A 14,693-nucleotide genomic window follows, 5' to 3' on the forward strand; every position below is an offset into this window, starting at 1 on the left:
AAAAAGAAAAAAATGGCACCGACATCTCTTGTGAGGTGCTATTCATTAGAAATCCAGTTTTAGTTGTTGTTTACTTTAATTTTAGGTTTAAAGTTCCTTTGTTTTTCTGTATTGTGTACCGATTTACAGCTGATAGCTAATTTTCTTGAGACTTTCCTCTTGATCACCTAAAAATGTGCCATAAATTAAAATATATTTCAAACAAAGTAATGCACAATTTAATAGGAAATGTTAAAAAATGTTACTAAATTTGAGTTTAGAGGAAAAAACTGTGAACATTTAAACTAAACTGAAATTGACATCAACTAATATCTAAGAAAAAGACAAAACTCCTCTCTAATTTTTGTGTTTTAAACTGACCTGACAATCAGCAACTAAAACACGTTATAAACAGCAGTTTAATTTACAGATAAATTTCTATGGGAGTTTCACAGATCCGACCTGTAAAAAAAAGTGAACTATTTTCCACTTATTTAAATGATTATGTTCTACTTTGTCCCTAAATATTTCAATGCAACAAGTTCAAATCACAATTTCACAGACAATCTGGCCTTTCTTGGGAATATTCTTGTAATTTCCTCCTTAATCCAAACAGATTTTTGGGAAATTATGAAATTTGGGACCATAAATAACATCTGATACCAAACTCTGAGCAATTTTCTTCGTGTTTTAAAACATATTTGGATTTTATTGTCATATATCGAGTTTTTTTTGCCTAAAATATCCAAAGCATTCCTAATAAAGACCACAAACCCTTCTCTCTGGAAGCACCCATCATTATTTATGATAAACTCGAGCATCTCGGAGCCAATTCTGATTTTATGTTGAGATCTTGACCTCTTTTTTAAAAATACACACAGTTTTCCTTCATAATGAGGTACTTTAAGTCATTTTTGGATGACGTCTTTCTGATTCTTCTATTTCCTGTAAATCCAGGGATTGTTATTTGGCTTCCCTCCAGATTCTAGAGGACACTGCTGCTCTAAATAAACTCTCACATTAAGACATAAGGAATGTGGAGAGTATTTCATTCAGCAGCTGCTATTTAAAGTCCATTCAAAGGCCTCTGAAATCACAGTACAAGGACAACATCCTGTAAATTTAACATCTGAAATAGACGTGAAATTCTAAAATACTACAGCTTGTCACACGTCAGCCCAGTTTCTGGCCATTTTGAGTCTCTTTGCAAGTGGTTTGTAGTCATTTTACGGCCTTTTGTACTTTTTTTTTTTTTACACCTCTTTGCTGCCATTTTTTTGTCAACACTAAATGTTCAGCAGCAATAAGCGGGCAGATAAAGCTGGAGATCAGTTGGTGAACATTTTGGAGAGTTTAGCAACTAAAGAGCCATGTACTTCCCTCAGGAGGTGGTGGAGAACAAAAACAGAGCTAAAAGAGACGAAATATTGGATTTTTAGTGGACATGAAGGGGGGCTGTGCACGGAGAAGCTTCTAGTCTCTGCTCAGTTCATTAAAACCAATGACTGGAGCATTTTAATCACCAATCCTCAGTCAGTCAAGAGAGGACGCCAACAACAGAGGTCCACTAGAAGCTTAATTGATGACAGTTATCAACATATCGGCAGAACTGTTGAAGAATCTAACTCAGAGAATCTAGCTGCTGTTTCTGGATGATCTGACAACTTTCTTGGCACAACACCCGTGTGTTTGGAGCCGTAAACATTAAAACAGTTAGTCCGAGAAGCAAAGCAGTCTTTATCTCCTGCTTATGTATGTCAAAGTCATGTGTGTCAACACTTCTGATGTCATCAAGACTCCTGAGGGCAACGCAGATATCTTCTTCACAGACACCAGAGAACTCCAAGGAGACCCTGGAGCACCTTTCCTCTTCATCATCTGCTTAGACTACGCACTGAGGAATGCAATTTTGCCCTCCAATGGTCTGACCCTAAAGCGTCGTCAACGTAGAAGTTATCCCAGAACTTGCATTCACAGATGACATTGCCCTGCTGGAAAACACTCTCAGTGAAGCAGAAGACCTTCTGCATCAAGTAGAGCAAGAAACAAGACAGATCGGACTCTTCCTGAATGCTGGAAAGTTCATGCACCTCAACCCAACATCTGAGTAGACACTGCATGCACTAGATGGGTCAGAAATTGAAAAAGTTAAGGATTTCCTACATCTTGGAGGCTACACCAACACAGCACGATATAGAAACAAAAACTGGTAAAGCTTGGGGAGCATTGCACTCTGTCAAAAATATGGGCATCTCCAATTAAAATGGCAACCAAAATGAGAGCATTCAAGGTGACAGTGGCTTTCATCTTGCTTTATGGATCCGACTCCTGGTCACTAACAAAGAAACTCTCAAAAAGAATTGATGGGACTTATACCAGAATGCTGTGGATGGTACTAAACATCTCCTGGAAGTCACACCTCACCAAAGTCGCTATATGGCTGACATCCACGCTTGTCAACCATCATCAGGCAACAAAGATTAGCCCTGGCTGGACAGAATGAAGAGACACAACGAAGCAGCTGGTCGTTGTTATGGAATCCTGGCACTAACAGAAGGGCTGGCAGGCCTAGCACAACGTTAAGGAAGGTGTTAGAAGAAGACATTGGTCTCTAAGGCAAAGAACTACTGACTGCGATGTTGGACAGAGGGAGTTGGATGAAGAACTTCATTCATGTGACTGATTCCGTCAGATGCAACTGACTTGACTTGAGCTCCTGCTGCCAAAAATAACGGATTAATCCTGGGAGGCTGTTGATTTAGCAGCTTTCCTCCTTATCCGAGGAACACCTGAGACTGTCCAACCAAAGGGAAACTGGTTGGACGAGAGCAAACTGATCAACCAATTGATCTGTCAACCAGAAGACTACAAGTCTAGACATTTCTGTGAGTTTGGTGTATTAATGCAAGGAAGGCTACGGTTACAAAGCCTGGTTTTGTTGCATTTTGGTTTAATTAATGACTTTTCCACCTTAGTCGAGTGCGTAAACGTTTCTGTCATATCTCAAGCACTGTTTGCAGCATTTTTATTTTTTATTAAAGTGCAAATTGAAAATATGCAGGAAAATTAATGGAAAGATGCAAATTAAATGCAGAATTTACAAAAGAGCAAATATCTTCAGGTCTTTTCTTTCCCATAGTTCCTCTCTACTATCTAATAAAAGGTTAAAGTGCCTCAAAAACAGCTGTTGTTGAACCGTTTCCTTTAAATCTGCTGTAAATTACAAAATACATGTAAAATCCACCCAATCGTTATCAGCGACCACGCACCATTATCTCTCAGCCTGCAAACAGATTCCATCCCTAAATCTCCTCAGACTTGGCGCCTCAACATCTCTCTACTCAAAGACCCAGAATTTGATCGAATAATAAGGAGGAAGTGGGCAGACTTTCTAAAAAACAATGAATCTAATGATTTATCTCCATCTTTACTTTGGGAAACTGGAAAGGCCGTAATCAGAGGTAAAATAATATCATACTCCTCATACAAGAAAAAAAAAGATCTACAAACAGAGAAAGAAATTGAAGAAAAAATTAAACAACTTACAGAGAATTATGCAATAAACCCAAGTGATCAACTATGGTCCGAACTACAAAATGCAAAACTAAACCTCGATAATGTCCTATCCAAGAAAACAGAGTTTTTATTACAACAACTAAGATATAATGATTTCGAACACAATAATAAATCAGGAAAATTTCCGGCGAACCAACTCCAGCGCAATAAAGAAAAATCCTTCATAACAGCAATTCAGGATCCCTCAGGAAAATATACTCAGTCACCTCAGGAAATCAACCAGACCTTCTATAATTATTACCAGAGTTTATACTCAGCAGCAGCTAACCCAAACATAGAAGATATTCATAATTTTCTCAACAATCTAAACATGCCCGAACTAACGTCAAATTACAGAGACATATTAGATGCTCCATTGACTATGAAAGAATTACAATGTGCATTAGACAGTATGCCAGCAGGCAAGGCACCTGGTCCTGATGGTTTCCCTGCTGAATTTCTTAAACATTTTTGGTCAATGTTAGCACCCCTTTTCTTCAGGACAGTGACAGAGATTAAAAATAATGGTTATATCAGTCCGCACATGAATACAGCTGCAATTAAATTATTATTGAAACCAGACAAAGATCCTACGCTTCCCTCTAGCTATCGACCTCTGTCACTGATCAACACCGACATCAAAATTATCTCAAAAGCTCTCGCCTCTAGGCTGGAGAAAATCATCCCGTCAATAATTCACAGCGATCAAACAGGATTTATAAATGGCCGACACTCCACCAACAATATCAGAAGACTTCTAAATCTAATCTCTTTGACGCAACGCCACAACAAAGAAGCTATTGTTATGTCACTGGACGCAGAAAAAGCCTTTGACAAAGTTAATTGGTCCTTTCTCTTTGCTGTGCTCCACAAATTTGGCTTCGGAGAATCGTTTATCCAGTGGGTATCAGCTCTGTACACCTCACCCAAGGCTACAGTCACCACTAATGGGATCACTTCACAAAGCTTCAGTCTGCAAAGGGGAACAAGACAGGGATGCCCACTCTCTCCCTTATTGTTTGCGATCTTTATCGAACCATTAGCAACAGCTGTACGTCAGAACACCGATATCAAAGGTATCTGTGCTCTGGAGTCTGAACATAAAATTAACCTATACGCAGATGACATTTTACTTTATCTACAAGAACCCAAAACTTCAGTAAAGGAAGTATTTAACCTCATCACAACCTTCTCGCGTCTTTCAGACTACTCCAACTGGTCAAAATCAATTATATTACCTTTAACAGAAAACTCGTGGAATCCCGCAGTCCAAAACTCGCATTATTCTTTTCCTACTGGCAACATCAGATATCTGGGCATAAATATTTCCTCCAAACTCTCAGAATTAGTTCACCTGAACTTCACTCCACTTTTGGACAAAGTCTGTGATGATCTGAGGCGTTGGAACAACCTCCCCATCTCCCTTTTGGGACGAATAGCTACAGTCAAAATGAAAATATTACCTAAAATCAACTATCTCTTCTCCATGATTCCATTTAAACCCACATCAAAGTGGTTCCAATTGTTAGACTCTGCTATTGGTAAATTCTACTCAGAGAATAAAAAGGCTAAAATCAGTTTGACTACCCTCCAGAAGAATAAACCTGAAGGGGGACTGGAGGCTCCCAACTTCATGTATTATTATTTATCCAACCAAATACAATATCTCACCAAATGGATACATCTGCATGAAGAATATAACTCCTGGCTGGAAGTAGAACAGTTAGATTGTAACCAGATCAAAATCTCTGACCTTCCCTTTATCACTTCTGCCCTTAAACATCACTCCTGCTTCAAGAACTATAGTCACCGCGAATTTTGCTGGATTTTGGTTGATTTTTATATGAATGTTCTTAAAGAAAATATTAGACGTTTTACTGATATATATGGAATCACTTTAGATATTTTTAGGATTTTTTGGAAAATTGTTACTCATTTTTGGAAAATATTTACAAGAATTTTCTTGCCAAATTTGGGGGATTTTTTTTTTTTTAAATAAAAGTTTTAAGGGAAACTTTTAAGGAATTATTTGAGTTTTTTTCCTGAAGGTTTTGCAAATTCTCAGAAATTTGGGGAATTTTTTTGCGCATTTTTTGGATTTTTTCCAGACAAGGAAACTACATTTTTTGGTGCCTGTAAATGAGAACAACAGGAGGGTTAATACAGCTCAAATTAGGAGGTTACATGAAAGCAAAAATCTATTTTTGAGTGAAAAACTACTTTTTTTTTTTTTTTTTTTTTAGCATGTCTAGCTTATTTTAAGACACCTAAGCTTGACAATCCTGGTAAAATAGAGCTTCAAATAAGTTTTCCCAGCTAATTCTAAGATTTCAATATTCTAAATATCATATTTTATTTCATGAAATCTTACCAAGTCATTTTTCACTTGTTTTGTTGGCAGATTTTTCACTTATTTCAAGGTAAAACTTCCTTGAAATAAGTTTTTTTTTCTTGTTTTGAGAGGGGCATTTTTTCCAGTGTGGTCATGTGTTGCAGGAAAATTAAACTTTTAAAGCTCAAATTAGAGAGAAATATGACGTCAAAAGCAGGAGGTTGGCAGATATTTTGCAGTTGTGTCTTTTAAGGGGTTTAAACTGGAAACATGAGCAGCAGAAAGACGGAGTGAGGCGCATAAAGATAAAACAACTGGGCTCGGGGAGCGTTTTAAATGCGACTGACTGACTGACTGACAGCACTCCTGGTGTGGCTCGGAGGTGATTAGAGGGTAAAACCTCGGCAGGCTTAAGCAGCAACAGTGATTAGGACAATAATAACTCGGAGCCCAACGCTCACTCTCGATCAGGTTTCATTTGGACACTTTCAGGGCTATTTTTTCCTGCCTTTTCTTTCCTTTCTCACTTCTCCAATTCTTGTGAAAGTACAGAAAATCCCCAGGTGGTGCGAGGATTTCACTATCAGTAGCTCTACTCACACTGTGGATACACAAGTACATCTCACAACGTAACGAAACGCTTTGGAAAGAGCTTTTTTCTTTGGGGAACTAAAAAAGAATCTATTAAAATTCAACATCTGATACTCTTCATCACTCTTCTGTCTAATGGCATTAAATTAATAACAATTTAGAGTTTGCAAAAGTCCTAATTAGCAATTTAAGGTGTCTTTTCAGGAGAGAAAACTCCCTTTAATACACAAATCAAGGGGCTTCTGTTATTTTTTTAAGGGGTTGATATTATATTTGGGAGTAATTAATAGAATTATAATGGACTACAATATACAAAGGAACTTAAATTACTTTTTTCATGTTTTAATGAGGTATTAAGGGGTAAAAATCCTCTAAAGAATATCAAACAGCATTAATGAAACCCCTGAATTTTGACTTTCTTTAAATAATTAAGGTAAAAGCCAAAGTGAATGGATTTTTTTCCACGTTATTTTAGTCTTAAATCACCTTAAACTGTTCCAAAAAACCCATTAAAAGTACCTTCACACACCACAACCTGTTAATTAGCACATTAAAATAACTTTAAAAGGAAAATTTAGGGTATTTTAAGGTCAAGTTTCAGGTCACAACAGTGAAAGAAGCTCTTGGTTTTTCCCTGAAAATCCACATTAACGTCAAATATTTCCCCTCATAGTTGTTACACTAAAAAACTAAAATTGTCCAGTGCTCTGAATTTGCTTTAAACTATGCAGAAAATAGCTCAATATACGACAAGCTCTTCAGTTCTCACCTTAATAGACTTTAAAGCCGTTTAAAGTGGACCTTAACAGATGGTTTCAATTCATTTTAAGATTTTACCCTTTAAAAACCCCTGAAATCGTGCCTTAAACTCATTTGGTAGCTTACAATTGGTTATTTATCTCATTAAAAATATCATAATCATCCTTAAAAGTCAATTTTAAGGTATTCTAAGGTAAAATAATATAGAAGTACACAACTTTCCCCTTAATTTTAAGTATCTTTAATGATATAATTGAAGGTTGTGTTGTTCTGACTGTGAATTGCTCCCCTTGAGAGATAAATAAATTAGCTAAATGATGAATTAATTTAATTCCTCAATTTTCTTTTTTTTAAAAGTAATTTTTTTTTGGCCTTTTTGTGGGCTTTATTAGATAGGCGCAGTGAGAGAGAGACAGGGGAGAAGAGTCAGGGGAAGACATGCAGCTAAGGGCCGCGAGCGGGAATCGAACCCGGGCCAGCTGCATCGGGGACCAGCCCTGTACATGGATCACCCGCTCAACGCGTTGAGCTATACGGGCACCCAATTCCTCAATTTTCCTCATTTTAAGGCATTTAGATGACTAAAATCAGGAAATACTGCCCTAAATTTTCCCTTTAACACCCTTAAAACCCACAAAAATTATATTTATCTGAAAGATGTCCATGTTTTTTCTATTTTATTTACTCTGAAACCCACATTAAACTTGCCTTAGCCCAATTTAAAGAGCCTTAATATGTTACAGTCTGTTAAATATTGCAGTAAAATGGTAGTGTCATTCTTAACCCTTTGATGCGTAGACCACATCAGTAGATACCCATTTTCCATTGGATTTGGGTCACTTTTGACCCATGTTATGCATCAAAGGGTTACACTACAAATTTAAGGCTCTTCAAAAGGTAAAATGCATGATATTTTACGTCATTTTAAGTGTCTTCAGTTACATTAATAAATGTTCTACTGTGTGCCGACTATGAATTGCCCCTTTGAGGGATCAATAAAACAAATGAATGATTAATTATTTAACTTATATTTGACAAAGCCAGTCAATTTAAATCATTTTGAGCACCTCAAAACCAAGAAAAGCAACTGAAAACCCACTAGAAATACCTAAATATGTAACAATCTATTGACTTTTCACCTCAAGTAAAGAATTCATAGCCTCATAAGTTAGACTTTAATCAACGGCGTCCATGTTTATTAAGACTTTACCCTTGAAAACCCCACTAAATGGTGCTTAAACCCAATTTAACCTACATTAATACCCTACAATCCACTAAATATTGCATTTAAATATGAGTGTCATTCTTGGAATACAAATTTAAGGCATTTTAAAGTAAAACGTGATATTTTATTTCAATGCAGGTATCTTAAGTTATGTAATTGAGTGTTGCATTGTGTTTCGACTGTGAACTGACCCTTGAGGGATCAACAAACCAACTGAATGATCGATCAATTGACAGATATTTGGCAAAATCAGCCATTTTAGACATTCAAATCTCCTTAAAGCTCACTTAAAACACCTTAATATGCACCCATACACTGAGTTTTTCATCTTAATCCAAGGTTTTGAGGAACTTTAAGGTAGAAATTAAGGACTGGTGCCATGCTCTCCCCTAAACGAAGCACAAAACCATTTGGAAATACCTTAGTAGAATCAAATTCATCAGTTAAATAATTAAAATGGACCTAAAGTAACAGTATTTGAAGTTAAAATATGGTTTAGAGACACTTAAGTTCTGGTTAAAGGTGTTTTTAAAGGACTTAAACTTAGAAATCACCCTTAGACTCGGGGCTGGTTTGGAACTTTTACGCAGGCTGATTGTCATTTCAAGCCCCGGTAAAATATGTATGTACAGTCCGTTACCTCTCCCGTTACCTGCCTCGGTTACAGCGGCACGTTAACGGGAGAAGTGCCGGTATTCGGAGGTACAACGTCAAGGGATCCGGTTTCACAGCAGGACACCGTGTCCCGCCGCCATGGACAGGCTGACCACTCTTACCTTCTCCTGCGCCCTGGTCAGCCTCTTCTGGACGTTGCTGGCCAGCTTCCCGGCGGTCACCCCTTTCCCGATCTCGGCCATGGTGTCGCGCAGCTCCCCGGCGGTGTGAGGACCAGCGAAGCGGGAGAAATGTGCCTCCTCTGGATACCGACGGCGCGTAAAACCCCTCCGACCTGGCTCGGTGCGCGTAACTCTAATCCCGTTGACAGCTTCTTAAAGGTGCGATGCGTAATTTAATCCGGTTTGTGTGCGACGAGGAAAAGAAAAATAAAAACCAACGAAAAAGAAGGTGCAGTTTGGCGAACAGAGCAGAGATCCAGACACCGTCCTGGTCTCGGTTCTTACTGTTAATTGATGGAGACTTGAGCTGGATATGCAGAGATATTAGGTGTCCTGCTCAGTGTCGCTCTTAAAGGCGCAGCAGGTTGTTATTATTAGCCGACAACTGTTGCATGCATGCTGCTGTCTTTACGCACAGCCTTATTTATGCCGCTTCATGGGGGATGTGGGGGTCTAAATTAGTCCCGATCCCCCCTCCAAGAGGCCAACATTCATCAGCTGTAGGAATAAACTGGCACACGTCCAGCAGAACACACCTGCTGTCAGGACAGGAAGCCGCCAGGTGTCAGCCAAGGTGCGCTGATGGCAGGTAAACTGGTCACAATCAGAATTAAACAGGCCTCCAAAACCCCGCAGAAACCCCAATAATACCACCTTAAACTATACATTGAGCGTCCTAGCATCACTAAACCAGATTTCACCTAAGTTAACCACCAATTAATTGGATTTAATTGATGAATTGCAGTTCAGAGGCTTTTCAAAATGGTTTTCTGCTTGATTTATCAGGTGAGAAATATCCAACTACAGGACAGTCATCCTTTAATTCCACCTTAAAATGCTACAGCTAATGAAAACTCATCAGAGATACTTTCAGTAAGTTCTAAGGGGATTTAAAGCCAAATTCAGGGGTGCTCTTTTCATCTCCTGAATGCTAAGTTGAGGTTTTTTGTCAACTATTTAATCATTCCTATACTTTTTTTTTTACTGCACAGTCAGCACAAAACAAAGCATACTCAGGAGTATAATTAATTAAAAGACATTTTTTCAACCTTAAAATGCCTTAAATTTGTATTTTAGGACCGTCAGTTAAATTTTATTGAACTAATTAACGGATTGTAACGTGTTAAGGTACTTTTAATGGGTTGTAGCCGCTGTTTAGGGGTAAATTATTTTTTAAAAAATATATAAGCCATCCATTAAGATCCACCTTAAAAGATTTTGAATTCTTTATGAGTCATTAAAACGTCCAAGAAGAGGCTGCTTGATTTTATCAGGTGAAAAATGACATCCATCCTTTAATTCCACCTTTAAATGCTCCAATGTCATGAATCAAGGTGAGAACTCATTAGATTGTTATGTATTAACATATTTTCAATAAGTTCTAAGGGGGTTTAAAGCAAAATTCAGGGGTGCTGTTCGTTGTTTTGGGGTGTTCTTTTTATCTCTTAAATGCTAAATGAGATTTTTGCCAATTATTTCATCATTCCTTTACTTTATACTGCACAGTGAGCACAAAACAAAGCACATTCAGAAGTATAGTTAATTAAAAGCCCATTTCATTAACCTTAACATGCCTTAAATTTGTGTTTTAGGTCCGACAGTTATATTTTAATTGTAACGTTAAGGCGCTTTTAATGGCATTTAGATGACTAAAATCAGGAAATGCTGCCCTAAATTTTCCCTTTAACACCCTTAAAACCCACAAAAATTATATTTATCTGAAAGATGTCCATGTTTTTTCTATTTTATTTACTCTGAAACCCCCATTAAACTCGCCTTAGCCCAATTTAAAGTGCCTTAATATGTTACAGGGTGTTTTCATGTTTATTAAGATTTTATGCCCCAAAACCCCATTAAACGGCACCTAAACCCAATTGAAAGTACATTAATATGCAACAATCCGTTAAATATTGTGTTCAAATGTCCTTGTCATTCTTAAAATGCATATTTAAGGTATTTTTAGGTAAAACACATGATTTTTAACGTCATTACCCACTAGAAATACCTAAATATGCAACAATCTGTTGTATAATAATAAAGGTCGATTTTAATTAATGGTGTCCATGTTTATTAGGATTTTAACCCTAAAAACCCCATTAAACGGCGCCTAAACCAATTTAAAGTGCCTTAATATGTTACAATCCTTTAAATACTGCATAAAAATGTCAGTGCCATTCTTAAAATGCAAACTTAAGGCATTTTAAAGAAAAACACGACATTTTATTTCAACTCTGGTGTCTTAAATGATGTAACTGAATGTTGTGTTTTGACTGTGAATTGACCCTTGAGGGATTAATAAAACTGAATGACCAATCAATTGACGGATATTTGACAAAATCAGGCATTTAAGTCATTTTGAGCACCTCAAAACCAAGAAATACCTAAATATGCAATAATCTATTGACTTTTCACTTCAAGTTAAAAACTTACAGCCTCAAAAGGTAAATGTTAATCAATGCTGTCCATGTTTATTAAGATTTTACCCCTAAAACCCCATTAAACCCAATTTCAATTGCCTTAATATGTTACAATCCATTAAATATCGCATTAAAAGGATAGTCATTCAAATTTAAGGAATTTTAAAGTACAACACATGATGTTTTATTGAGAATCAGTTACTTTAAATTATGTAATTGAATGTTGTTTTGTGTTTTGACTGTGAATTGACCCTTGAGGGATCAATAAAGTAACTGAACGACCAATCAATTGACGGATATTTGACAAAACCAGTCATTTAAGTCATTTTGAGCGCCTTAAAACCAAGCAAAGCAACTGAAAACCCACTAGAAATACCTAAATATGTGACAATCTATTGACTTTTCACCTCAAGTAAAGAATTCATAGCCTCATAAGTGAGACTTTAATCAACGGCGTCCATGTTTATTAAGACTTTACCCTTGAAAACCCCACTAAATGGTGCTTAAACCCAATTTAACCTACATTAATACCCTACAATCCACTAAATATTGCATTTAAATATGAGTGTCATTCTTGGAATACAAATTTAAGGCATTTTAAAGTAAAACGTGATATTTTATTTCAATGCAGGTATCTTAAGTTATGTAATTGAGTGTTGCATTGTGTTTCGACTGTGAACTGACCCTTGAGGGATCAACAAACCAACTGAATGATCGATCAATTGACAGATATTTGGCAAAATCAGCCATTTTAGACATTCAAATCTCTTTAAAGCTCACTTAAAACACCTTAATATGCACCCATACACTGAGTTTTTCATCTTAATCCAAGGTTTTGAGGAACTTTAAGGTAGAAATTAAGGACTGGTGCCATGCTCTCCCCTAAACGAAGCACAAAACCATTTGGAAATACCTTAGTAGAATCAAATTCATCAGTTAAATAATTAAAATGGACCTAAAGTAACAGTATTTGAAGTTAAAATATGGTTTAGAGACACTTAAGTTCTGGTTAAAGGTGTTTTTAAAGGACTTAAACTTAGAAATCACCCTTAGACTCGGGGCTGGTTTGGAACTTTTACGCAGGCTGATTGTCATTTCAAGCCCCGGTAAAATATGTATGTACAGTCCGTTACCTCTCCCGTTACCTGCCTCGGTTACAGCGGCACGTTAACGGGAGAAGTGCCGGTATTCGGAGGTACAACGTCAAGGGATCCGGTTTCACAGCAGGACACCGTGTCCCGCCGCCATGGACAGGCTGACCACTCTTACCTTCTCCTGCGCCCTGGTCAGCCTCTTCTGGACGTTGCTGGCCAGCTTCCCGGCGGTCACCCCTTTCCCGATCTCGGCCATGGTGTCGCGCAGCTCCCCGGCGGTGTGAGGACCAGCGAAGCGGGAGAAATGTGCCTCCTCTGGATACCGACGGCGCGTAAAACCCCTCCGACCTGGCTCGGTGCGCGTAACTCTAATCCCGTTGACAGCTTCTTAAAGGTGCAATGCGTAATTTAATTTAATCCGGTTTGTGTGCGACGAGGAAAAGAAAATAAAAACCAACGAAAAAGAAGGTGCAGTTTGGCGAACAGAGCAGAGATCCAGACACCGTCCTGGTCTCGGTTTTTACTGTTAATTGATGGAGACTTGAGCTGGATATGCAGAGATATTAGGTGTCCTCCTCAGTGTCGCTCTTAAAGGCGCAGCAGATTGTTATTATTAGCCGACAACTGTTGCATGCATGCTGCTGTCTTTACGCACGGCCTTATTTATGCCGCTTCATGGGGGATGTGGGGGTCTAAATTAGTCCCGATCCCCCCTCCAAGAGGCCAACATTCATCAGCTGTAGGAATAAACTGGCACACGTCCAGCAGAACACACCTGCTGTCAGGACAGGAAGCCGCCAGGTGTCAGCCAAGGTGCGCTGATGGCAGGTAAACTGGTCACAATCAGAATTAAACAGGCCTCCAAAACCCCGCAGAAACCCCAATAATACCACCTTAAACTATACATTGAGCGTCCTAGCATCACTAAACCAGATTTCACCTAAGTTAACCACCAATTAATTGGATTTAATTGATGAATTGCAGTTCAGAGGCTTTTCAAAATGGTTTTCTGCTTGATTTATCAGGTGAGAAATATCCAACTACAGGACAGTCATCCTTTAATTCCACCTTAAAATGCTACAGCTAATGAAAACTCATCAGAGATACTTTCAGTAAGTTCTAAGGGGATTTAAAGCCAAATTCAGGGGTGCTCTTTTCATCTCCTGAATGCTAAGTTGAGGTTTTTTGTCAACTATTTAATCATTCCTATACTTTTTTTTTTACTGCACAGTCAGCACAAAACAAAGCATACTCAGGAGTATAATTAATTAAAAGACATTTTTTCAACCTTAAAATGCCTTAAATTTGTATTTTAGGACCGTCAGTTAAATTTTATTGAACTAATTAACGGATTGTAACGTGTTAAGGTACTTTTAATGGGTTGTAGCCGCTGTTTAGGGGTAAATTATTTTTTAAAAAATATATAAGCCATCCATTAAGATCCACCTTAAAAGATTTTGAATTCTTTATGAGTCATTAAAACGTCCAAGAAGAGGCTGCTTGATTTTATCAGGTGAAAAATGACATCCATTCTTTAATTCCACCTTTAAATGCTCCAATGTCATGAATCAAGGTGAGAACTCATTAGATTGTTATGTATTAACATATTTTCAATAAGTTCTAAGGGGGTTTAAAGCAAAATTCAGGGGTGCTGTTCGTTGTTTTGGGGTGTTCTTTTTATCTCTTAAATGCTAAATGAGATTTTTGCCAATTATTTCATCATTCCTTTACTTTATACTGCACAGTGAGCACAAAACAAAGCACATTCAGAAGTATAGTTAATTAAAAGCCCATTTCATTAACCTTAACATGCCTTAAATTTGTGTTTTAGGTCCGACAGTTATATTTTAATTGTAACGTTAAGGCGCTTTTAATGGATTTTGGCCGATGTTTAAAGGGTAAATT

General features: G+C 37.6%; 1 protein-coding gene across 7 annotated transcripts in view; it reads right to left on the reverse strand.

The window, feature by feature from the left end:
- The window catches only part of bin1b (bridging integrator 1b), a 38,573-nt gene extending 28,942 nt beyond the window's left edge, over window positions 1-9,631 (reverse strand). Inside the window, exon 1 of one of the 7 annotated variants that reach the window (XM_055008491.1) lies at window positions 9,218-9,631. In XM_055008491.1, the coding sequence (XP_054864466.1) occupies window positions 9,218-9,298 (81 nt within the window). In that variant the 5' untranslated portion in view covers window positions 9,299-9,631. The remainder of the gene's footprint in view (window positions 1-9,217) is intronic. The other 6 variants (XM_055008490.1, XM_055008492.1, XM_035957884.2 and 3 more) reach the window with 6 other exon arrangements.
- Between the last annotated feature and the right edge of the window lie 5,062 nt (window positions 9,632-14,693).

This window comes from Amphiprion ocellaris, chromosome 24 (genome assembly GCF_022539595.1).
Source record: "Amphiprion ocellaris isolate individual 3 ecotype Okinawa chromosome 24, ASM2253959v1, whole genome shotgun sequence".
Lineage (NCBI taxonomy): Eukaryota > Metazoa > Chordata > Actinopteri > Pomacentridae > Amphiprion > Amphiprion ocellaris.